At 40.8% G+C, this 24,477-nt stretch overlaps 1 protein-coding gene across 1 annotated transcript in view; it reads left to right on the forward strand.

Moving 5' to 3' along the window:
- Nucleotides 1–24,477, forward strand: part of dmxl2 (Dmx-like 2) — a 102,116-nt gene that overhangs the window by 18,561 nt on the left and 59,078 nt on the right. The window contains exons 6-20 of the mRNA XM_083997445.1: nucleotides 1,925–2,167; nucleotides 4,889–5,069; nucleotides 6,377–6,557; nucleotides 7,804–8,022; nucleotides 9,001–9,272; nucleotides 11,161–11,448; nucleotides 12,457–12,686; nucleotides 14,786–14,988; nucleotides 16,783–16,904; nucleotides 18,550–18,639; nucleotides 18,772–18,880; nucleotides 19,522–19,641; nucleotides 20,872–21,099; nucleotides 22,746–23,059; nucleotides 24,155–24,309. Coding sequence (XP_083853571.1) covers nucleotides 1,925–2,167; nucleotides 4,889–5,069; nucleotides 6,377–6,557; nucleotides 7,804–8,022; nucleotides 9,001–9,272; nucleotides 11,161–11,448; nucleotides 12,457–12,686; nucleotides 14,786–14,988; nucleotides 16,783–16,904; nucleotides 18,550–18,639; nucleotides 18,772–18,880; nucleotides 19,522–19,641; nucleotides 20,872–21,099; nucleotides 22,746–23,059; nucleotides 24,155–24,309 — 2,955 coding nt within the window. The remainder of the gene's footprint in view (nucleotides 1–1,924; nucleotides 2,168–4,888; nucleotides 5,070–6,376; nucleotides 6,558–7,803; nucleotides 8,023–9,000; nucleotides 9,273–11,160; nucleotides 11,449–12,456; nucleotides 12,687–14,785; nucleotides 14,989–16,782; nucleotides 16,905–18,549; nucleotides 18,640–18,771; nucleotides 18,881–19,521; nucleotides 19,642–20,871; nucleotides 21,100–22,745; nucleotides 23,060–24,154; nucleotides 24,310–24,477) is intronic.

Below are 24,477 nucleotides of genomic sequence, written 5' to 3' on the forward strand. Positions count from 1 at the left end.
ACGCGCATCAGCGGTTTTGCATGAATTTCCCTCTAAAACAACTCTGTGTGGTAACGTTGTGTTATTATCTCATAGCGTGGTGAATGTGCAGCTCACAACTTGTCCACCAGAGCGTTGTGGAGTTGTTGGATTGTGTATTTGATGAGTTTGATGAGAGAAACCAAGAAATCCCATAATGAGCCTCCGTAGCGTAGCTCTGAGCAGCTCACGGCTCTGCTCCGCCGTTCTAAAAACAGCTTGCACCGACAATTAAAGGTAACAAACCTACTGCTATGACTATAGGGATTATGGCAATGGGCCGATTTGACAAAATGTTAAACTATCCCTTTAAACTTAGAGTGCTGTTTCTTACATTTTTTTTTAACTTTATACCTCATTAGAGTTTCAGCACCCTGTTTTTGTCTTTGTTCATGTGAGTCGAGCACATTGTCTCCCATTTATAAAGTGTTGATGGACAAATAGAGAAAAGGGTATATGCAGCAGAAACCCAGAACAGCAAAATGTTTCTCTCTTCTTCCCATCATGCATCTCTCCTCTGACCTGTGCAGACTGCAGACAATATTTAACTTTCCTCCTCTTCAAGGTCGTAGAGTCTCATCATTCTCACTCATAAAACATACAGACAGTTAGTTACTGATTGGCTACAAGCAGCTGCACATGAAAGAGTTGAGTTCAGTACGTTGTTATGAGCTGTGTAAACACACACACACACACACACACATGATAATGCCCTGTCAGTAATTGTCAGCTGATGACACGTGTGTGTGCGTCCGGTGCGGTGCAGCCACGGGAACAGGGAAGTGGAGCAGCAGCAGCAGCTCATCCAGCTGTTTGTGTTTGTTTCCTCTGCAGAAGTGAATGTAGCTGATTGTGTTTCGTTTTTTTGTGTGATCAACTTTTTTATTTATTTATTTGTTGTTTCGAGCGCACTGCTCTTCATCAGACTAACTCATACACATCATTGAACCTTCCCCTGAGGGTCACATGATGAGTCACATGGTAAAGGGAATGTATCAGAACACACCTTGTGCAAAATAAAAACATACAAAAAATATATCTGTCAAAACTCCATCATAATTTAAATAGATCAACACCCATCAGGCCGACTGGCCGTCATGCACATCTAATAAATTAGAGGCGCCTGTTAGTAATAGGATGGCTAATTTTCAAAGTCTAATACAAGGTTATCACATTTTTTACATTTTATACATTTTAATCATGTTTAGAGATTTAACATATTTTAGATTTAATTATATTTTAAAGTTCAATTTCCTATAACCTTGAACTAGATAAAGGACCAATCCAACCACAAAAAATGGAAAAGTTAACATTATATAGAAGACCAAACATGCATATAATCCAACAGTAGGACTCCCTCATGATAAGTATCAAGAAGCAAAACATGAGAAGTAGCTACTACAACGATCATATGCAGGACATCTCAGGAACCACATATATCACAAGAAAATAGAATATAGACAATAGAAAATAGCAAATAAGCAAATAGCAAATAGCAAGACCCGTCACAGTCGAATCTCATGATAAATAACATCAGGAGAATCATCTCATATATTATACAGACTCTTTCACAAATTTTTCACCAAGCTCACAACAAAAAAAGCTCACAAAGAGCTCACAAAAGAATCACAAAAAAGGTCTAATGTTAAAGTCCTCATTCAGACCCTTGGGAGTTAAGGTGTCCAGGGTAGAGGTACAGTAAGGGTAATCATGTACATGTGGGCTACATATCCTCAATTCTCCATGATAATGTTACCTTGACTGTGGGGCCAAACGTGTTTTGATCATTTCTCTTCCCTTTTCCAACACCGCTACATTCTTCTGAAATCTCCAAGTTCAAGATCTCCACCAATGTAGCTGATTGTGTTTCTTTTGTTCTTGTGTTTGTTTTGTGTGTTTGTGTCAGAACGGCGGCGTCCGTCCACGTGGCCAAGTGGTCACCTGACGGAGAGTACTTTGCCACGGTGGGGAAGGACGACTGTCTGCTGAAGGTGTGGTACCCGAGCACCGGGTGGCGCTCGGCCGTCGTGGTCCAAGACGCCAGCGATAATAAGAAACCTCCGGCTGTTCACTTCTCCTTCGTCTACCTGGCTCATCCTCGCTCCGTCACCGGCATGTCCTGGAGGAAGACCAGCAAGTTCATGCCCAAGTAAACACACACACACACACACACACACACTGTCCACACTACATTTATGAGCCTCCGCACCGTGAAATTCTTTGACCGGTGCAAGACAGACTCATGTTTTCATTCATCAAGAATTAAAGTCAGAGGTTGGAAGACGATCACATACCGTCGTAGTTCCCTGCATAAACGGAGATTCGGCGGCGTTATTCTCATGACTCGCCACGAAACCGAAAGTAAAGAAATGCTGGTCAGCTCGCCCAGCATTTCCACCACCACTAATAATAACAAAATAACCATAGAGACAAAACCATAGATTTATCTAAAATGGACCATTAACAAGTGGTAACGGAGATTCATCCACATTAATATCAGACTTTTTATAACCAAATAGAAACTCCTCGTTGTCCCTTTAATTGACGGTGCAAGCTATTTTTAGAACGGCGGAGCAGAGCCGTGAGCAAAAAGTAGTAGAATTTCTCAAAAAGAATTCTAGAAAAAAGTGGCAAAATGTCTCCTCCTAAAGCCTGACACAGTGTTGATGTTGATGAGCAGGAGGAAACATGAACAGTTTGTTCTCCTGGACTGAAACCTGGACGTGTGACAGTCGATCTGATTCCTCCCACGTTCGTTCACAGTTTCACCGTCTCTTCTTTTACACTAGAATTAATCAAACCTGCATCGGCACAGTGGAGATGATAAACCTGAGCCACACTGATGCTCTGTCAGGATGAAATATAATTAAGCAATATATCACGACAGGCCTCTCGTCGGGCTGAACAACGCCCCTTAGCCGTGGTATAATGAGCATATACCACGGACTGGAGTGATGTATTGCTTTTATAAAACGGTTACCAATAATGACAATATAAAAGAGGGATACACAATCAAATTTGTGTAGTTTTATTTAACCAGAAATACATATTTAAGCAATATCACACGAGAGGGAGTGCTGTTGTACTGTATATCAGCACGGCTGTGATTCGGTCAGATAATCACACCGTGCTGATATACAGTACAACAGCACGACCTCGAGTGTGATATTGCTTTTATACAACAGTGCTACGAGCGCATTTTTAGAACAGTAATAAACTACAAGAGATTATGATTTGTGTGTTTATTTAATCATTTATTTGGCTCCGCCAACAGAAATAGTTCTGCAACTGGAAGGGAGACAAGGCTGTTGCCAGGCAACACATAAACATTTCATACTAGCTTGCTACGAGCTACAAGCTTCTCCACCGAGCTGCTTCCAGTGCTGGTTCTGGTTCTGAGCCCGTGTCTGATCAGCACCGCAGCAACAGGACCAGCGTGAAGACACAGAGACGTTATCGATACCGTATTACATTTGTTTATCTGCTATGTAATCAATATAAACACAGTTGAAGCTAAGTAGCTGAGCTACGTGGCTAACAACAGCAAACGCTAATATCAAAACACATCGCCATCAAAACGTAGTTGCCCCCGCGGCGGTTTTTTTCCCCAGCCGGGTTTAGTAGAGATTTATCTCCAATTAGACGGACCAGGTCAGGTCCAGGTTTTAATGTTCAGGTCCGTTTATAACTGTAGCAGCAGCAGCAGCAGCAGCAGCAGCAGCAGCAGCAGCAGCAGCAGCAGCAGCAGCAGCAGAGAGATGGGGCAGCTCCTGTATGGGGAGCCTGGCTCTGACTTAGCTCCTGTCCAGCTGAACAGCGGAGTGATTATGTCTGTAAAAAGTCCCAGTGCTGTTATACTGTATATCAGCACTATGGAACGTCTCGTTGTCCAATCAAATTGCTCGTTTGGGACCGGTCGGAACTAACTGTTGTATAATATTCAATAAAAAACTAGTCCCTTGCCTCCAGACGTTAGCTCCAAGTAGCTCTGTCACTGCTCAGTACCCTCTGGAGGTGAAAGTTCACCTTCAACTAGGGCTGGGCGATATGGTGATATTACATCATGAAGGATTAGAGCGTGTAGACGATCTGCCAAAGTGCAGAGATCGTAGGATCGTCTGGGGCTCATTCTATAAATTGCAGTTCTATGCTGCAAAGCGCAATCAAAGGACATTTGCAAAGTTTACTAAAAGAGATAACAACAGTTACTTTAGTTTGTATTTTTATTTGAGCCTTTTCAATCAGCTATTTAGTGTTTTGATACTTAAAATCCTGTTAAAATGACTGTGTTGAATAAAACAAACAGTAATGTCTTCATTAATATTTTACTTTCAAGTTTATTGAAAGCTACCTTTTATGTTCAAGAGTGCACTTTATCAGAGTGTTGTTGTTTACCTTTTACTATGTTTACGTTGTTTGCACATGTTGGCAAAACTATTTAGATTAAAATCTGTTCAGAAAGGTTCTTTGGCCTAAATTGCCTGTTTTTCTTTTTTCAATTTAAGATCGTGATGAAATCGAAATCGTGACTTCATTTAAAAAAAATCATATTTTTGCCATATCGCCCACCCCTACCTTAAACATGTGAAGTCAACTACTTTAGTCCAGTTTTTAACATCGTAAAAACATCAACTGTCTTTTGCTACGGACTGCAACAGTCCGTTGTCATGGATACATGACAACAACTTCCATTCATACCAGTCATACGTGCCTGAGGCGGAGTGATAGCCTACGCTGTGATAAGGCTTTAGAATAGTAGCCGTGGTATATTCATTATACCACGGTTAACAACCAATCAGATCGCCGGATTTCACCTTTACGTTTTATAAATGTTCATAATGTCTAAAGAGCGTTTCCCTCTACTCCTCAGGGGCTCGGTGTGCAACGTGCTGCTGACGTCCTGTGAGGACGGCGTGTGTCGGCTGTGGTCTGAGACGCTGCTGCCAGAGGACAGTCTGCTGGGAGGACAGATCTCTGAGAACTCACACTCCTTCAGCTCCAGCCTGCCCGGCCTGGGGGGCAACAAGGACAAGATACAGCACGCTCTGGAGGTAAACTCACTCTCTGAGTTAATTTAGACGTTTGTTTCTGCAGCTCTTAACACACAACTTCAGAGATGCAATGAAATAAACAAATTATCACATCTATACAGTTTCTAAAGAGGAATATATACAGTATATCTTTATTTGAGATGAACAGCACAGCAAAAGACACACAACACATAAAATAAAAGAGAATAATAAATAAATAAATAAATAAAAGGAACTACATATTTGATATAAAAAATTGAAATTTCTAGAAAGTTAAAAGAGAAACTGTACAGTGTCTCCAGTGCAGAGACTGACACCTTAATCAGACTGTTGATTATATGATTTCCTGAGGCATCAAGCCGACACATACATCTATACATCAGGTTTCTGGGGACAGCGTTAAAGGGATAGTTCACCCAAAATTGAAATTTCCCTCATTATCTACTCCCCCTCATGTGGACTAAGGGCTGGGAGAAGTTTCAGAGTCCTCCGTGGCTTCTCTGAGTTACAGGGGGTCTCGGCGTAGCAGTGCATGTCCATATGACGGTTGAGAACGGAGCTCACTTTTCTTCGTCCAAAAAGACACACCAAAAAACATCCAGATACCTCCATGCTGCTCGTCTGTAATGTCCCTCTTGTATTGAAGCCCCAACATGAGAAATTGTTCCGAAAAGTCTCAAATCTCACGCGATTTGCACTGACACAGGCAAAGCAGTGAACTGAGACACTGGGAGCTTCTGCTACAAACAAGCTTGAAATATAGACTTATTTAATTTTTTTCGGGACAATTTCGCATTTCGGGGCTTCAATACCAGAGGGACATTACATACGAGCAGCATGGAGGTATCTGGATGTTTTTTGGTGTGTCTTTTTGTTACGAAGACAGTTGGTATCCATTTGCAACCGTCATATGGACATGCACTGCTACGCCGAGACCCCCTGTAACTCAGAGAAGCCACGGAGGACTCTGAAACTTCTCCCAGCCCTTAGTCCACATGAGGGGGAGGAGATAATGAGGGAAATTTAAATTTTGGGTGAACTATCCCTTTAAGGATGTTGACACGTGCATTTACAAACATTTCACTTGCATTAGCCACCGAGGTCTCCTCAATTAATTATATATATTCTCTTCATTATAGGCAACCTGAGATATTTTGACGTCATCTGAACACAAATGAAACCTGTGAGCAGGAGTATTTCCCTGCACATACAGTTTGCAGCACTGCCTATAAATATCATATTAACCCCCTGTTGTTCTCTCTGTGTGTGTGTGTGTGTGTGTGTGTGTGTGTGTGTGTGTGTGTGTGTGTGTGTGTGTGCTCCTCCAGTCCATCCACCACCTGAAGCACCTGCGTCGAGGCCGGCGACGCTCCTCGGCGCTGGTGGCTCACAGCGAGCTGCTGCCGTCTCAGCTCGGCACGCAGGACGCTCACACGCACCGCCACATCGCTCACCACGCCAACGCACTCTGTCACTTCCACATCTCCGCCAGCATCAACCCCAACACAGGTAACATGGCAACACGGCTGTAGATCCAGATGTAGCTGCACTGCCGACTGTGGAGTATCCAGCTTTTAATGACATGGAAAGATGAGGATTCTGGATAATCTTTGTTTTGCATCTAAAGGGACCTAATTCTGCTTTTCCAGGTTTTCAGACTTCTTATAAACATGTTTAAAATGTTGGATACTTGTTCTTAGGGCTGCCCCCAAATAGCCAAAAAATCATTAGCCGACCAAAATGTCATTGGTCGATTGGTCGCAGGAAAAAAAAAAAAACATTTGGAGCCGTGTCTTGTCAAAATTAAGTCAAAATCAATATGACTGAACTGTATAAAGGCTATGGGGCTTTTATTTTGAAGGGCCAGATACAGGAAGTTGTGACACTTTTGTTGTTGTTTTTTACACGACGGCAGGTCTCTCTCTCTCTCTCTCCTTTTATTTTTTGTTTGCTGTTTTCTACATCAAATAGCTTTTCAGTAGTTAAGCTATTTAATTGATCAGTAGCGCGGTAGCGTCCACAGAAGCTACATTTCCCCAGGCATTTCTAGACCTTAAATGCACCGCTAACATGTGACGTCATGTATGTATCTGCTGATGCCCATCTGCTGCAGCGGGGCGTGCTTCTTTGATGAGCAACGGCAACTGGAATATTCAAAAACTGTCAGAATAGTCAATAAACATTTACTTTCTTTGAAAATTAAGTCTAAAAAAATATTTTATTTATCCAATAGGCCCTATTAAAAAAAAAAAAAACACTGTAAAACCACTTTCGGTATTCAGTATTATTCAGTTATTCAGCCAAGCATTTTGATTTTATTCGGTATTCGGCTTCGGCCAAAAAAATAGCTTAGAGCTATTAGCTTTGATGTAGCTAAGCTACTTTAGTCATTTTATTGTAGCGTAGCTTGCTACATTTCTCAGGTGTGTAGCTTCAGTGTAGTGAAGCTTCATTTTATGTAGAGTAACTTGTAGCTTAGCTCACTACATTTTCCAAGTAGCTTGCCCAACACTGTTGAATAGTGACCCCGAACATTCGGATAGTAAAATATGCTACTCGTTGCAGCCCCAGTGAGAACGCAACGCCACTTTTGCATTTTCTGTTCAGATGGTTTCCGTGTCAACAGCCTCAGTCTCAGCTGATCGTTGCACAACGGGGAAACAGCTGAGTCACATCAACTGCTGCTGCTGCTCAGGTCGAGCCTCTATAACACTACACTTCTCCTCCTCTCTCCTCCCCCCCCCCCCCCTCTCAGACATCCCCTCGGTGCTGGCCGACTCGGCGGTCTTCAGTCCAGATGATGGTTCTGGTGGAGGGGGGTTCGTGGTTCACTGGCTCAACAACAAGGACCTGAGCTTCACCGCGTCCATGGACGTCTTCATGCTGCAGCTCAGGAAGTTCTCTGAGCAGCAGCTGGACCAGACCACCGACGACCCCCTGGACCCCGACGGCTCCCCCATGAAGTTCGACTTTGGTACGACCCACACAGCCACTCACCCCTTTACAACCAACATCATGCAATAATATGAATGAATTAATGAATTTTTATTTCCGTGTCATGCCACCACTGTGACCCATCCCCTATGGGATTACAAGACACATTTAATGACAAATACAAGAAAACAAAGACTAGTTACCTGCCACACAAGTGCGACACAAATAAACAATTTAAAAGAATAGTTCACCCAAAATTGAAATGCCCCTCATTATCTCCTCCCCCTCATGTGGACTAAGGGCTGGGAGAAGTTTCAGAGTCCTCCGTGGCTTCTCTGAGTTACAGGGGGTCTCGGTGTAGCAGTGCATGTCCATATAACGGTTGTAAATGGATACCAACTGTCTTCGTAACAAAAAGACACACCAAAAAACATCCAAATACCTCCATGCTGCTCGTATGTAATGTCCCTCTGGTATTGAAGCCTCGAAATGCGAAATTAAATAAGTCTATATTTCAAGCTTGTTTGTAGCGGAAGCTCCTCTTCCCGGTGACGAACTGGGAAGAGGAGCTTCGAGAAGCTTCCGCTACAAACAAGCTTGAAAAATAGACTTAATTAATTTTTTTCGGGACAATTTTGCATTTCGGGGCTTCAATACAAGAGGGACATTACATACGAGCAGCATGGAGGTATTTGGATGTTTTTTGGTGTGTCTTTTTGTCATATGGACATGCACTGCTACGCCGAGACCCCCTGTAACTCAGAGAAACCACGGAGGACTCTGGCACTTCTCCCAGCCCTTAGTCCACACGAGGGGGAGTAAATTTCAATTTTGGGTGAACTATCTCTTTAAGAAAAATTATACAAAACATAATTTTCTGGGCCAAATACCTGTTTTATTTCACAGTAAGTACGCAGCTTTGGTTTACCCCAAATATCTAATGCCCATCTATCTTTATTTTGTTGGAAAATAATGATAATTATAATAATAAAAAGGGTGTTGTGTCCCTGTGTTCCAGACCTGGACGACATGTCGGACAAGGCGTCGTCGGAGCAGGGGGAGGAGGGGGAGGCGGGGGAGCAGGGCAGCACCAAGGCCTCCTCCCCCGGCTCTAGCTCCAGCATGCCGCTGCCCTCCATGCTGCTGGAGAGGAAGATGGAGACTCTGATCACCGAGTGGAACAAGAGCCCCGACATGCTGTTCACCATCCACCCCACCGACGGCTCCTTCCTGGTCTGGCACGTCAAGTACCTGGACGAGTTCAACCAGGGGATCTTCAGACAGGTGCAGGTGAGCAGCAGCAGCATTAACAGCAGCAGCATTAACAGCAGCAGCAGCACCGAGGAGGGAAACATGGAGCGTGTTTACAGTCTCAGCTCCAGTCGAGTCCTTGTCCCAGTTTGCATTGTGTTCTCCTCAACACCAGGTGGAGTTAATGTGGTACAGTTTCTCCAAAAACATAAAAAAAAAAAAAAAAAAAGTGGTAAAAAAAATTCTAGAAAAAAAGTGGTAAAATTTCTCCCCAAAAAAATAAAAGTAAAAAAAAATTCTAGAAAAAAGTGGTAAAATTTCAAAAAAAAAAAAAAAAAAAGTTCAAAAATTCTAGAATTATTATTATTTTTTTAATTTCTCAAAAACAATTCTAGAAAAAAGTGGTAAAATTCCCCCCCCAAAAAAAGTTCAAAAATTCTATAAAAAAGTGGTAAAAAAAAAAAAAAAGTAAAAAAAATTCTAGAAAAAAAGCAGCAGCAGCACGGAGGAGGGAAACATGGAGCGTGTTTACAGTCTCAGCTCCGGTTGAGACAACGCCCTTGTCCCAGTTTACATTGTGTCCTCCTCGACACCAGGTGGAGATATGCGTCGTTTCAGCAGGTTAAAGGAATAATAGTTGACCCAAAAAATGAAATTCAGTCATTATTGACTCATTCCTCATCATGCTGATGAATACTCTGGAGTAGTTTTGTATTCCTCAACGTGCATCTGGAGACCATGGACCCCCATTGGACAAAATTTTGAAGCAAGGGCCAGTGGTGTGAATTTGTGGAAATATTGTAGGGAAATGAATGTGGTACAATATCACCAAAAACTTTTTTTTTTTTTAAAGAAAAAAGTGGTCAAAACAATTCTAGAAAAAAAGTGGTAAAATTTCTCCCCCAAAAAAAAAAATTCTAGAAAAAAGTAGTAAAATATCTCCCAAAAAAAAGTAAAAAAATTCTAGAAAAGAAATTAGTAAAATTTCTCAAAAACAATTCTAGAAAAAAGTGGTAAAATTAAAAAAAAAAAAAAAGTTAAAAAATTCTAGAAAAAAATAGTAAAATGTCTCAAAAACAATTCTAGAAAAAAGTGGTAAAATAAAATAAAAAAAAGTTTAAAAATTCTAGAAAAAAAATTGAAAAATTTCTCAAAAACAATTCTAGGAAAAAGTGGTAAAATTTAAAAAAAAGTTTAAAAATATTCTTGAAAAAAAATAGTAAAATTTCTCAAAAACAATTCTGGAAAAAAGTGGTAAAATTAAAAAAAAATAAATAAAAAAAAGTTAAAATTCTAGAAAAAAAATAGTAAAATTTCTCAAAAACAATTCTAGAAAAAAGTGGTAAAATTTCTAAAAAAGAAAGTAAAAAAATTCTAGATAAAAGTGGTAAAATTAAAAAAAAAAAAGTTAAAAAATTCTAGAAAAAAGGTCGTAAAATTTCTCAAAAACAATTCTAGAAAAAAGTGGTAAAATTTCAAAAAGAAAAGTTTAAAAAAGTGGTAAAATTTCTCAAAAACAATTCTAGAAAAAAGTGGTAAAATTAAAAAAAAAAAAAAAGTTAGGAAATTCTAGAAAAAAGTGGTAAAATTAAAAAAAATGTTTTTAAAAATTCTAGAAAAAAAATCTGTAAAATTTATCAAAAACAATTCTAGAAAAAAGTGGTAAAATTACCAAGAAAAAAAAAAGGTAAAAAAATTCTAGAAAAAAATTAGTAAAATATCTCAAAAAACAATTCTGGAAAAAGTGGTAAAATTAAAAAAAAAAAAAGTGGTAATATTTCTCAAAAACAATTCTAGAAAAAAGTGGTAAAATTAAAAAAAAAAAAAAGTTTAAAAAGTGGTAAAAAAAAAAAAGTTAAGATCTTGCCTTGTGTGTTTCTATACAATATAAACAATGTGCCCTTCCCCCTCCTCTTCCTCCCCCCAGGTGTCCTTCTCCTCCCGCATCCCGGTGGCGTTCCCGACCGGCGACGCCAACTCTCTGAGTAAAAACATCCTGATGTACGCCTGCACGCTGTCTGAGGGGGACGGCGGCGGAGCGGGGGAGCAGGCGGGAGGGGGAGGGGGAGGGGGGGCGGTCCAGCGTGTTTCCCACTCGGCCTCGGCCTCGGTCAGTCTGGGGTCTCCCGCCCTGGCCCCTCCCCCCGCCACCCGGCCCGGGATCAGCCCCGCCGTCATGATGGTGTCGAAGCACGTCGACGGATCTCTCAACCAGGTAAAAACACAACACACACACACGTCCTGGAAAACCTGGAAAACCTGGAAAATGGTTGAATAATTCTCCAGTCATGGAAAATGAGAAATGCCATGGAAAAGCTTGAGTTGTCCTGGAAAATGATTTATCACACCTTGACATGAGCTTACTGTGCGTTCACACCAAAAGCTTCCAAAGCATCAAAAACGCTCGAGGGTGCATGCGCTTCAGACAAGACAGCTTCCAAAACTGCAACGGCAAATATTTTCAGCCGATTTGGTCGCTCGTCACGCGACTGACGACAAAGTTCGATCGCGCTGGTCAGGATTTCTTTTCTGAAGAAATGCCTGGCAAGAAAACGAGACACCTTGAGTTGATGAGTTGATGGGGGCGACGGTAATGTAGTCTGTCCATGGTTACTTACCCAAAAGTCTCTTGACATATAGAGAGAAAGAGAACTATGGACTATGGAAGTTAGGGGTGGGCAAAAATATCGATATGGCAATATATCGCGATAATTTATATCTATGCGCGGGCTGTGGGGGTGTAGCTACTTAACGGCCCACTGTCCACCACATAAACAGATAATTAACACAGAACCCAGAAACTACTGAATGAATGACTGAAAACAAACCTGGGTTCAGAGCACCGCCATGTTGGACTGCATGGAGCCTCATAGAATTCTGAGAGGGAGGAGATGTCGCGTTTTGGCTAAAAATAGATTTGGCGCTTATCGCGGTTTGGAAGAGAACTGCATCTTGCGGTGCCTTTTAAACAGGGAAATGTAGCGATTTGACGTGATAGCCTATGTTGATGGAGCAGTGAATAGGCTCAGTACACAGCAAAATGGTTTGGAAAAGAGCTCTTCATTTATCTGTGTTTGGTCTTATCTGAAGTTATTTGGGTGAATTATTTTGTACCTAGCTACAATCTACTGAAAGTGATTTGGTGATGTAATGGCATACAAATGAAATGATGAAAACAAAGGATTAATTGCCCCCCCCCCCCCCTCCTTGTCTGTGTGTGCAGTGGGCCGTGACCTTCGCCGAGCGCTCGGCCTTCTCCAACGTCCTCACCGTGTCCCATAAGTTCCGTTACTGCGGCCACCGCTTCCACCTGAACGACCAGGCCTGTCACACGGTGCTGCCGCTGCTGCTCACCTCCTCCCACCACAACGCCCTGCTGACCCCCCCCTCGGCCCCCGGCAGCCTGGAGGGGGAGCAGCCGCCCACCTTCCCCCTGCCCCGCGGACTCCCCAGGTACACACACCCACACCTGGTACACACCCACACCACTGGTACACACTCACACCACTGACACTAGTTTAATTTAATGCAAACGTTCTTTAACACGATGTGAACGACGACCAGACCAGAGTCGGTGGTGGAAACAGAAACACGTCGTCAGTCTAGTGATGTCACCATTATAGATTTTCTTGGTACGATTATTGTCAAAGAAATAATCACAGTGTCACGATTATCATGATTGTTATTGCATCAATAAATAAATAAATAAATAAAAATCAAATATAGTCAAAATATAATTACATTACTAATCTCTTAATAAAGGACCAGTTATTAATCCTCCAGGGGAAGTGTTTGAAATATTTAAGTCATTAATTGTCATTGATACCAATTGTTTAAGTTTATTCTAATTTTTTTTTTTTAATTACAAATGACACACTAACATTTAAATTCCTAAGCGTGTGAATATTCTCATTTGTCCAAGTCATAGTATCTCAAAGGAATTTTAAATCAAAAGCAACTGGACTTTGTTATTTTGTCTAGGAAGACGTTTCACCTCTCATGTGACTCCAACGACTGTCGTTATAACAACATAGGGCACTAACGAAGTCGAAACCAACTTCCCATCAAAGACAGTCATTTAAACGACTGTCGTTGGCAAAAGGGAACCAGTGACATCATCAGCCTTGTGAACGCCCACACAAGAGGTTAAGTAGTGAGTCTCCACACCAGATAGTTGGACCAGTCCCAGCCTGGTCAGCTGCTACATGAACTGATGAAGCCTCTTGGATGAGAGGTGAAACGTCTTCCTAGACAAATAACTAAGTCCAGTTGCTTTACATTTAACCTCCTTTGAAATACTATGACCTGGACAAATGAGAATATGCACCGGCTTCTTGCATGATGCCTCTGTATCTGAAGAATTACTAAACGTAAATTAAAAGAAGAAATAAACCACATATTGTGTGTAGAACAGCAGCCATGTTAGAAACCGTCCAGCTGGTGAAGAGTCTGTACATTACACGCTCCAATAACAACACACACACACACACACACACACACACACACACACACACACACACACACACACACACACACACACACACACACACACACACACACACACACACACACACACACACACACATCATCATCATCCTCCTCACACTCCATGAACACATTCAGTGCCTGGGTCATTCTATAGAAATGGTCGCTTTCCTGTCCCTACATTATTCACCAGGAAAAGCGCTCAAAAGTGTTCAACAATGACACAAAATATACATGTTTTTTTGTAATTAAAGTGTTTTCTTGTCATGAAACCATGCATAAGTCAGTTATAATGCACATTTATTTTAAAATATATCTTGAAAATCTGGTTAGTGACATGAATTTGGCCTGTCCCTCGGGTAAGGAGTCATGGTTCAGCGACAGATTTTGAATTTAAATAAATGTTTTTCTCCTGTTTTAAGACCATAATACAAAGGAAAGTGTTATAGCTATTTAGTATAATACTTTAAAAAATGAAAATATCAATAAATAATTTAAATAATTTACAAAAAATAGCTGTCCCTTGATTTCATGTCACTGGTGTTACTATTTGTAAAACCCTTTATTTTAAGATTTAATGAGTAATTTCATGTGAGGACTTAAGATGCATCACTGGTGTTATAGAGTTTATAGTAAGGGGAAAGGAAATTTTATTAAAATAATTGATAAAATTGTATGATAAGCTGATATATTTACAAGTTAAGAAGTGTGGTTTTGCCTGCAATGTCCACCATCTTGAATAGGCCATCTTGTCTGTCCATTTGTCACTGGTGTTATTGTTCTAGTTAGTAACACCAGTTTTCGTTAGTAACACCAGTGATGATCATTAACACCAACCACCATTTAGCATTTTTTAATATAATATAATAGAAATATTAAAATACATTAAGCTGTAATTTATGTTGATTTATAATGGTAAGTGGTTAACTGTATGTGACCATAAAAAAATAATACAAATGAAACATGAAATTGCTGTTCAAGAAGCTACCATTGTCATAGAATGACCCGCCTGCGGTCTCTGTGTTTCTGACCATGTGTTATTTATTTATTCTCTTGGCCGTCAGCAGGAAGCAGCTGCGTAACGCCGCCACCAGGACCTTCCACGACCCCAACGCCATCTACAGCGAGCTCATCCTGTGGCGCGTCGACCACATCGGCCCGCTGTCCTGCACCGGCGGCGTGTCAGAACTGGCTCGGATCAACTCTCTGCACACGTCGGCCTTCAGCAACGTGGCCTGGCTGCCCACGCTCATCCCCAGCTCCGTGCTCGGTGAACACACCTGCAGTTTTTTTAAAGTGCACGTAGAGTTGTGTGTGTGTGTGGGTGTTTGTTTTTGAGTCCGCACACTCATGTGTCTGCCTGTCTGTGTCTGTGTCGTGTGCGAATAGCCATTTTACTCAATTTCCCCATAGACTTCCATTCATTTTTTTTATAATGGAAGTCTATGGGAGCCATTTCTTTAATCTGACACTACAGAAAAACTACAAACCCCAGGAAATCAATGTTGCTACTCATCAATGACATATCCAAGAGTGGTCTAATCCCCCCAAACCAAATTCAATTTGCATTCAGTTTTTTGGAAGTAACCCCCTTTTTATGTGCTTTTTTCACCACTTTTTTTTTTCCAGGGACTCTATTTTCTGGCATTGAAGGGGTTAAAAGTCTGAAATTAATTAAATCAATGGTTTGGATCAATAGAGGAGAAGTGGATAAGAAGATTCATGCAAAAAAAACTTTTAAAGAATTGTAAAATATGCCTTTTTTATGGCTTCAAACACTTTTGTCCAATGTGGTCCATCATGAGCCAGTTTGGTTGTGAGAGTCCCGTGGACAAAAAACTACAAACCCCAGGAAGTCGATGTTGAGAACTGAGACGTAAAAGCAACTGAATCATCTGAGTGTGTGTTGGTGAGACGAGGCGACGCAGCAGTAAACGAGTGAACAGTCACAATGTGATGAGATCCAGCAGCAGCAGCAGCAGCAGCAGCAGCAGTCTGCTCTAACTCAGTTTATATGTCAGATTTACTCTAAAAAAAACAATTTATTCCATTATGAACCAAATCTGATCATGTTCTCAGGAAAACAGCAGCAACATCTGGAATATTTCCAGTTCAGATCCAACGTAGATCTGCTTCCTATAGATCCTGATACTGTTTTCAAGTTGTACGTTTTGTGGTCAGTTCATAATTTGGTATAAAACCTTTTTTTTGTGTGTTTTTTTTAGTTTATTATGTCGTGGACAATCCCAATTAATTAACTGTATCAATAACAGTAAAAAGGGCTGTAGTCTCTAGCCTGATGACAATAGGCACCCTAAAAAAACAAAACAATATATTACAGCACATTGATTAAAAAGAGAGAGTTAAAGGGATAGTTCAACATTTTGTCAAATTGTCCCATTGCCATAATCCCTGTAGTCGTAGCAGTAGGTTCGTTACCTTTAATTGTCGGTCCAAGCTAAGCAACTCTGTCTGGTAACGTTCTGTTCCAACATCCAAAATCCAACAACTCCACAACGCTCTGGTGGACAAGTTGTGACCTGCACATTCACCACGCTATGAGATAATAACACAACGTTACCACACAGAGTTGTTTTAGAGGGAAATTCATGTAAAATCTCTGATGCGCGTTGCCTTCAGGGACAGTTTTTCATCAACAGTCTCTGTATTTCCCTCTAAAACAACTCTGTGTGGTAACGTTGTGTTATTATCTCATAGCGTGGTGAATGTGCAGCTCACAACTTGTCCACCAGAGCGTTGTGGAGTTGTTGGATTGTGTATTTGATGAGTTTGATGAGGGAAACCAAAGAAATCCCATAATGAGCCTCCGTAGCGTAGCTCTGAGCAGCTCACGGCTCTGCTCCGCCGTTCTAAAAACAGCTTGCACCGACAATTAAAGGTAACGAACCTACTGCTATGACTATAGGGGTTATGGCAATGGGACAATTTGACTAAAATGTTGAACTGTCCATTTAAGGGTTTGCTTGTACAGGGCTTCAGTGTTATTAGATTGTGTTGTGGACCAGATTGTGTTGAACTGTGTGTTGTGTGTTGTGTGTTTCAGGAACGTACTGTAACAGCGCGTCGGCCTGCTTCGTGGCGTCAGATGGTAAAAACCTGCGTCTGTATCAGGCCGTGGTCGACGCCAGGAAACTACTGGACGAGCTGTCGGACCCAGAAACCTCCGTAAGTACACACACACACACACACACACACACACACACACACACACACACACACACACGCACACACACACGCACACACAGATATTACATGCTGATATAAACCTGTGTTTGAAGGTCTGTGATTTTTAATAACTTCCCTTTGAAGCTGCTTGTTGTGGAAAATGTGGTTCTGCCTGTGGAGAGGAAACATGATGCACCAGAACACAGAACTACACCGCAGATAGCAGCTCAGAGTAGAATAGAATAGAATAGAATAGAATAGAATAGAGTAGAATAGAATAGAATAAAATAGAATAGAATAGAATAGAGTAGAATAGAATAGAATAGAATAGAATAGAATAGAATAGAGTAGAATAGAATAGAATAGAATAGAATAGAATAGAATAGAATAGAATAGAATAGAGTAGAATAGAATAGAATAGAATAGAATAGAATAGAATAGAAAAGAATAGAGTAGAGTAGAGTAGAGTAGAGTGGAGTAGAATAGAATAAAATAGAATAAAATAGAATAGAGTAGAATAGAATAGAATAGAATAGAAAAGAAAAGAAAAGAAAAGAATAGAATAGAATAGAATAGAATAGAATAGAATATAAATACTTTATTAATCCCTAGGAGGGAAATTCAGATCGTGCAGCAGCTTACATAACCTAAAATAATATGATATAAATGATATAAGTATATAGATATACTGAAGAGAGACTGCAGTCCCTTCCTATAACCCACTGTGGTTGTATGTCTGTGGTTCATTACTAGAAGTGAGATTAGCCTTTCGAAGGCAATAAAACAACCAGGATGTAATACTTAACAGACGTCTACCCCATATATAGTATATATAACTATTTATAGTTTTACCTATAGGAATTTACAACCTAGATGAGTAGAGAACGAGGTTATACAGAGTTCATCCTGGTTTATTGTAGTCAGGACACAGTTGTCTCCTCTAATGGATTAAAGGTTTAAACTACAACTACTAGATGACTTCACTAAGTTACAAGGACAATAATACAGATGTCAGTGAATTTCCACCACACTGCTTTTTTATTTATTAATGGAGCTGGACGCTGCAGCTCAGACCTGGTGCTCCATCACCTTCACCTGGCTGCACCTCATGCATGAAACGAAACTTAAACAAAATCTCCATGAGCAGAGAGAAATAAAATAATATATCAAGTATTACATAAAAAGTATATATTAAATAAAACAACATCTACAGCAACAAAAAACAATTTAATGTTAAATATAATGTTTCATTATAAGCAAAATTACCAACGCAACAGTGTGCATATACAGTACTATAACAGTATATTACTAATGATGATAATAATAATAATCAAAATATCACCAAAAATAACAATACATCAGTATGATAGTACAATAACTGATAATAATGAGCTGATACTCCTCTCCTGTGTGTAGAAAAGTCTCAATGTATCCTAAATGGCACTGGCAATGAACTGCTCTCAATTTCTTTCTTTTTTTCTTTCTTCTATTTATTGTATGATTAATTGTGTTTTAACCGTTTCCTTATTTAACTGTGTTTTTAATGAAATATGTCCTACCTCTTTTACTGTGAGCCGAAGACAATTTTCCATGATGGTGAACAATAAAGTTGTATTGTATTGTATTGTATTGTATTGTATTGTAGAAACTGGTGGGCGAGGTGTTCAACATCGTGAGCCAGCAGTCCACCGCTCGGCCCGGCTGCATCATCGAGCTGGACGTCATCACCAACCAGGTCGGCAGCTGCTCTGGGTTTTTATTCTTTCTACACTCAGAGTAAACACACACACACACACACACACACACCTACACACCTGTCTGATGCTGATGCTGTGTGTGTGTGTGTGCGTGTGTGTGTGTGATCCAGTGTGGCGCCACCACCCAGCTGCTGCACGTCTTCCAGGAGGACTTCATCCTGGGATACAAACCTCAGAAGGAGCCGGAGGCCTTCACCCCGGTCTTCCCCTCTGGAGACGGTACAGACACACAACTAACACACAAACACACAAACCACAAACCACAATTTCAATCTACACACGTGATTTTTTCCAAATTTGTAGACAAACTTGTTCTGTTTCTCACCATGTGCTCAAAATATCAGAGAGACTTACAGAATTTGAATTATCAGCCTCTAAGTGCGGCCACGTCTGTCTCTGCTCCTCACTGACACCAATACAAAGATTTTCTGAGAGAAGCAGAACGGACCCCTGTTTTAAACTCGCACGTTTATGCAAAATATTTACTGTAGAAACACCAAAATCGTACCAAATCGTTCAGTAAGTCCTTACAGTGATAATGGTCTGTGTTTTTTTCTGATAGGAGTTACCGTTTTGTCAGAATAAGCCTAAATGTGAGACCAGTGCAGAGGCAGAAAATCGCTCTTTTTCTCCACGTTTCTGTCTGCCTCAGCCCGGGTGTCCTCCTTATCCAAATTAAACCTTTTGAACCACTGGGCCCAGCTTTCTCCATCATCCTTGACTTCCATGTTTCTGACCAATGACTGAACGAGCTCAGCACACATGGCTTTGTTTATGATGCAGAAAGTGTGAAAGTGAAGCGAACACAAGAAAACTAAACATTATGAACTAACGGACTCATCTGATTTCCTTCCGTCCAGATTTCCAACCTGCTCCGTTCTCGGAGAAGTTCTTCCTGGTGGTGATAGAAAAGGATCTGAACAGGAACTCGGTGCTGCAGATGTGGCACCTGCACCTCCAGTCGGTCCAGGCCTGTGTCGGTGAGTCGCTCTGCTTCAGTCGAATCATTTATCTGCATGAGTTACAGGCCCACCCAGCGGTTTAGTCTAATGTGTTGTAGTGGGTAAACTGCTTTTTAGGTGGTAAATTCATACTTGTATCACATAGACCGCTGGTTCTCTAACTTTTTCCCTCAAGAACGCAAAACTGACACAAATTAGACCACGGACCCCCATTGGACAAAATTTTGAAGCAAACACCAGAAATACACAAACAATCAATGTACGTTTAAATTAGGTGTACATTTTTTCAAAGATTATAGAGAAATTCCTGGAAAAAAGTGGTGCAATTTCTCAAACAAAATTGAAACATTTCTAGAAAAAAGTGATAAGATTAAAAAAAATAAATAAAGAAAAAGTTCAAGATTTAAAAAAAAAAAAAAAAATGGTAACATTTCTAAAAAAAAAAAAAAAAAGTAAAAAGTTTTCTTTTTAAATTGAGAAAAAACTGGTAAAATTTCTCAAAAGAATTCTAGAAAAAGCGAAAAAGTGGTAAGATTTTGCAAAAAAATTTAGAAAATTTCTCTCTCAAAAAAAGGGCCAAATAATAATACAAAAAGGGGTAAAATTTCTTGAAAAAAAAAACAAGTAAAAAAGAAAAATTGAGAAGAAACTGGTACAATTTCTCAAAAAAAAATCTAGGAAAAGTGGTAAAATAAAAAAAATAAAAAAAAGTCAAACAATAATTAAAAAAACAAAAAAGTTTAAAAATTTCTTTAAAAAAAAAAAGTCAAACGTTTCTTAAAATTTTTTTAAAAAAATGGTAAAATTTCTCCAAAGAATTCTAGAAAAAGTGGTAAGATTTTGTAAAAAATTGTAGAAAATGTCTCTCTCTCAAAAAAAAGGGCAAACAATAATACAAAAAGGGGTAAAACATTTCTTGAAAAAAAAAGAAACAAGTAAAAAAGAAAAATTGAGAAGAAACTGGTAAAATTTCTCAAAAAAAAAATTGGAAAAGTGGTAAACCCCCCCCCCCCAAAAAAAGGCAAACAATAATTTAAAAAGTGATAACATTTCTGAGAAAAAAAAAGTGAAAAAGTGGTAAAATGTCAAGAAAAAGTTGAACCCTGTCAACCCTCCCACTTTGAGAACCACTGACATTTACTTTAGTTAGATAGTTTTGTTGTACTGGCTATACTGAGTATACCTGAGTATCACATAGACTACACCACTGGGCCCATCCCATAATAACCCCTGTCCCTATGTCTCTAGACGAGCCTGCTCCAGACTTCAGCGCCCAGAGTCAGCTGATGGTTCCCAACCAGCAGCTGAACGCCGACTCGTCCCCGGAGACGTCTCCCATCCGGCCGCTGCCCCGCTCCGCCTCCACGGCCAACCTGCAGTCGGCCAGCAAGCTGATCCTCAGCTCCAAGCTGGTGTTCAGCAGGAAGCTGGAGCTGCCGCACGGCGTGGAGGTCACCCGGGCAACGCCATCCGCAGGTCGGCTACACACACACATCACACACTGCTTCTCTACATTTACAGGGAAAGTAAGAAACAGACACAAAGAGAGAAGGACACACAACAAACAACTTACTACAGTACAAAGTTTGACCAGACAAATTAACAAAGCTACTTTTTTCTCACTCTTGAACCCTGCGGCCTATACAACGATGTGGCTAATTTTTACTGGCTAACGGCCTCCGGGGGGCGCTCTAGCAGGAAGCGCAAGTAAGACAGACATGTGGGGAAAGTTTATGCACCGAAGAAGACACTAGTTTTGAGTGTTGGTGCAGTGTTTTATTTTCTAACCAGGCATGTTACTGTCTGTTGATGCTGTGTTGATGCCGTACTGCCGATTTTCAGGCACAGTTTGAAAAAAAAAAGCATAAGCAGGATTTCTCCCGTGGCTATGCTACATTTTTACCTTAATTAAAAAGCTCCGAAGTAATTGTGATAGTTAACTACATGACTTGTGACTTGTTTATGACGGTTCAGACTACACAAACACGCGCCGTAACATCGTATATGTTATGTAACGTTATCCACTGCTCCATTTATTGATTTTTCGCCGGCTTCGTTGTAAATAAATGCACATGGAGGAGAGGAGCGTAACCAGAACAGACTGTCACAGTTCCCTACTGTCTTTCTGTGGAAATATCTCATGTTACAACATGAAAACCTGCAGCTTTTATTCAAGTGCGGCCTAGATATGTACAACATCTATTTTCTTTTCAAATTTAGCTGGTGCGGCTTATATTCAGGTGCGCTCAATAGTCCGGAATTTACGGTTTGTGAGCATGTGTGTGTGTTGTTCTGTGTGTGCCTTTAAGTATGGGTGAGTATGTGCTGGGGTTGAGCTGGAATGATTAAATGGAGCATGAAAAAGATAATTAAAACAATGAGATAAAAAGTCAGTCTATGAATAAAAGCAAGAACCAAACCAAGAACTCAGACCAGTGCAGGAGCAGCAGAGCATGTTTACATTTATTACTTTTATTTAACAGATTAATATAATGGTGCCTTCATGTGCTATGGTAATTATGGTAAATACCAAAAGACGAGGTGAAAAGTGCACATGAACACCCTCTCATGTGGTTTTTTCCACTGGGCAACTCGTAGAATGTTTTGATGCCCGAGCTGCCGAGATGAAAATAACCTTTGACCTTTTCAAGATGGCAGCGAGCAATTAACGCAAGATTCGTTAATGGTAAGCAAGGCAAGCCTTTAGAAAACAGTTAGCAGCTATTCACTTCATGTATGCGTGCACGTACAGTAAAAAACGCTTTTAAAAAGCTAGCCAAACAGCCAGTGCTAAATCTCCAGGAATATTAATATTTACCGTTTGAGTTTTGATAATTCATCTTCATGCTGTAAGAGATGAACTAGGCAATCCAAGATGGTTTTAGCCCATAGATATATACACGTAGATGCCGCACGTGTCATATATCTATGGTTTTACCCAAGAAACAAGTCTGAATCTGTGTGTCCACCATCTTTATTTTCTCTGTACAACAACAAAAGCACATGAACACAACGCACTGGTAAATACCAGGTCACAAGTGGAAAATACCATCTGTACCACAGCACATGAAGGCAGCATTAGTGTGATCCTGTCTAACGTTGCCCCCCCCCCCCGCCCCCAGGTCACCTGAGCTCCTCCTCCATCTACCCGGTGTGTTTGGCTCCGTACCTGATCGTCACCACCTGCTCCGACTCCCGTGTGCGGTTCTGGCGCTGCGCGGTGGAGGGGGACGAGGGCTACGGCGGCTACGGCGGCGAGGAGCAGGACGACCGGGCGTACCGCTGGGAGCCCTGGGTCCTGATGAACGAGGAGGACGACGACAACAGCGCCGTGTGCGTGTCCGGCCGGCCCGTCGCCGTGTCCTGCTCCTACATCGGCAGGTTGGCCGTCGCCTTCAAGCAGCCGCGACCCGGAACAGGAACGGGACAGGGACAGGTACGTCTACAGCTTAAAAGAATAGTTCACCCAAAATTGAAATTTCACCCATTATCTACTACTCCCCCTCATGTGGACTAAGGGCTGGGAGAAGTTTCAGAGTCCTCCGTGGCTTCTCTGAGTTACAGGGGGTCTCGGCGTAGCAGTGCATGTCCATATGACGGTTGCAAATGGATACCAACTGTCTTCGTAACAAAAAGACACACCAAAAAACATCCAAATACCTCCATGCTGCTCGTCTGTAATGTCCGTCTTGTATTGAAGCCCCGAAATGAGAAATTGTTCCGAAAAAAATTAAATAAGTCTCGCTTTGGACGGACCAGGAAGAGGAGCTTGAAATATAGACTTCAATACAAGACGGACATTACATACGAGCAGCATGGAGGTATTTGGATGTTTTTTGGTGTGTCTTTTTGTTATGAAGACAGTTGGTATCCATTTGCAACCATTATATACAGATCTCACCATGAAACTTCCCAAGTTTATCACTCACATTAAGACAAAAAACTTTTGTATTAGAAGTTTTGTCAAATCTTATGTTTAAATATGTAAATGAGGCAATATCTAATACAATATGTGCTAATTTACATACATTACCAGAACAGAAATCTGAACAATGGATAAAGCTACTTTCAAAATTCTTGTTTCATTTTGTTGACACATTAGAGTCAGAAGTTTTTACAGAGGAGGATTCTGGATATCTCTTTTTATCACTCTGTAAATGAGAAAATACTGTCACCAGCCCTAAAAACATCCAATGTTTCCATGTTTTTAGTAATAAAATGTTGTATAAATGAGGCTGTGAATGATATATCAACAATCCCCTCTGTAAAAACCTTCAGAATATAGACAGGGCTCAAAGTGGAAGGTTTGGTGTCTGTAAGTGCTGCTGAAGTGGAGATTTCTAGCTCAGAGTCTGAGTCTGAAAAACTCTTTCTGAGAAAACGGCCTTTAAAGACTTGGACTGGAAAATTCCATTATTTTTTATTGTCAATCGTACTTTTACAATATGTTGCTGATATAAAGGAAATGACAATGACACCTGACATGACATGTTAACTTCTCTCCTCCGTGCATCTGCAGGCGTCTGGACAGGACTTCTCCATGCACGTGTCCATCTACGAGTGTGAGTCCACCGGCGGCTCCGAGTGGGTTTTAGAACAAACTCTGCACCTGGACGACTTCACCAGACCCTCGTCCACCCTGGACCCCCGAGTCAGCGTGGACTCGAACCTGTTTGTCTACAGCAGGTCAGCACCACTCTGCTTCTCTTAAGATGTAGAGCAAAGACACGGCATCGCTACACAAAACACACAGTCCAGAACAAACTCTGCATCCCATATCCACACGATGTGGTGGCATCCTGAAGCATGAGACAATATACTACAGCCATACCATAAATACATAAACAAAACAAT

This window comes from Trachurus trachurus (genome assembly GCF_905171665.1).
Source record: "Trachurus trachurus genome assembly, chromosome: 3".
Lineage (NCBI taxonomy): Eukaryota > Metazoa > Chordata > Actinopteri > Carangiformes > Carangidae > Trachurus > Trachurus trachurus.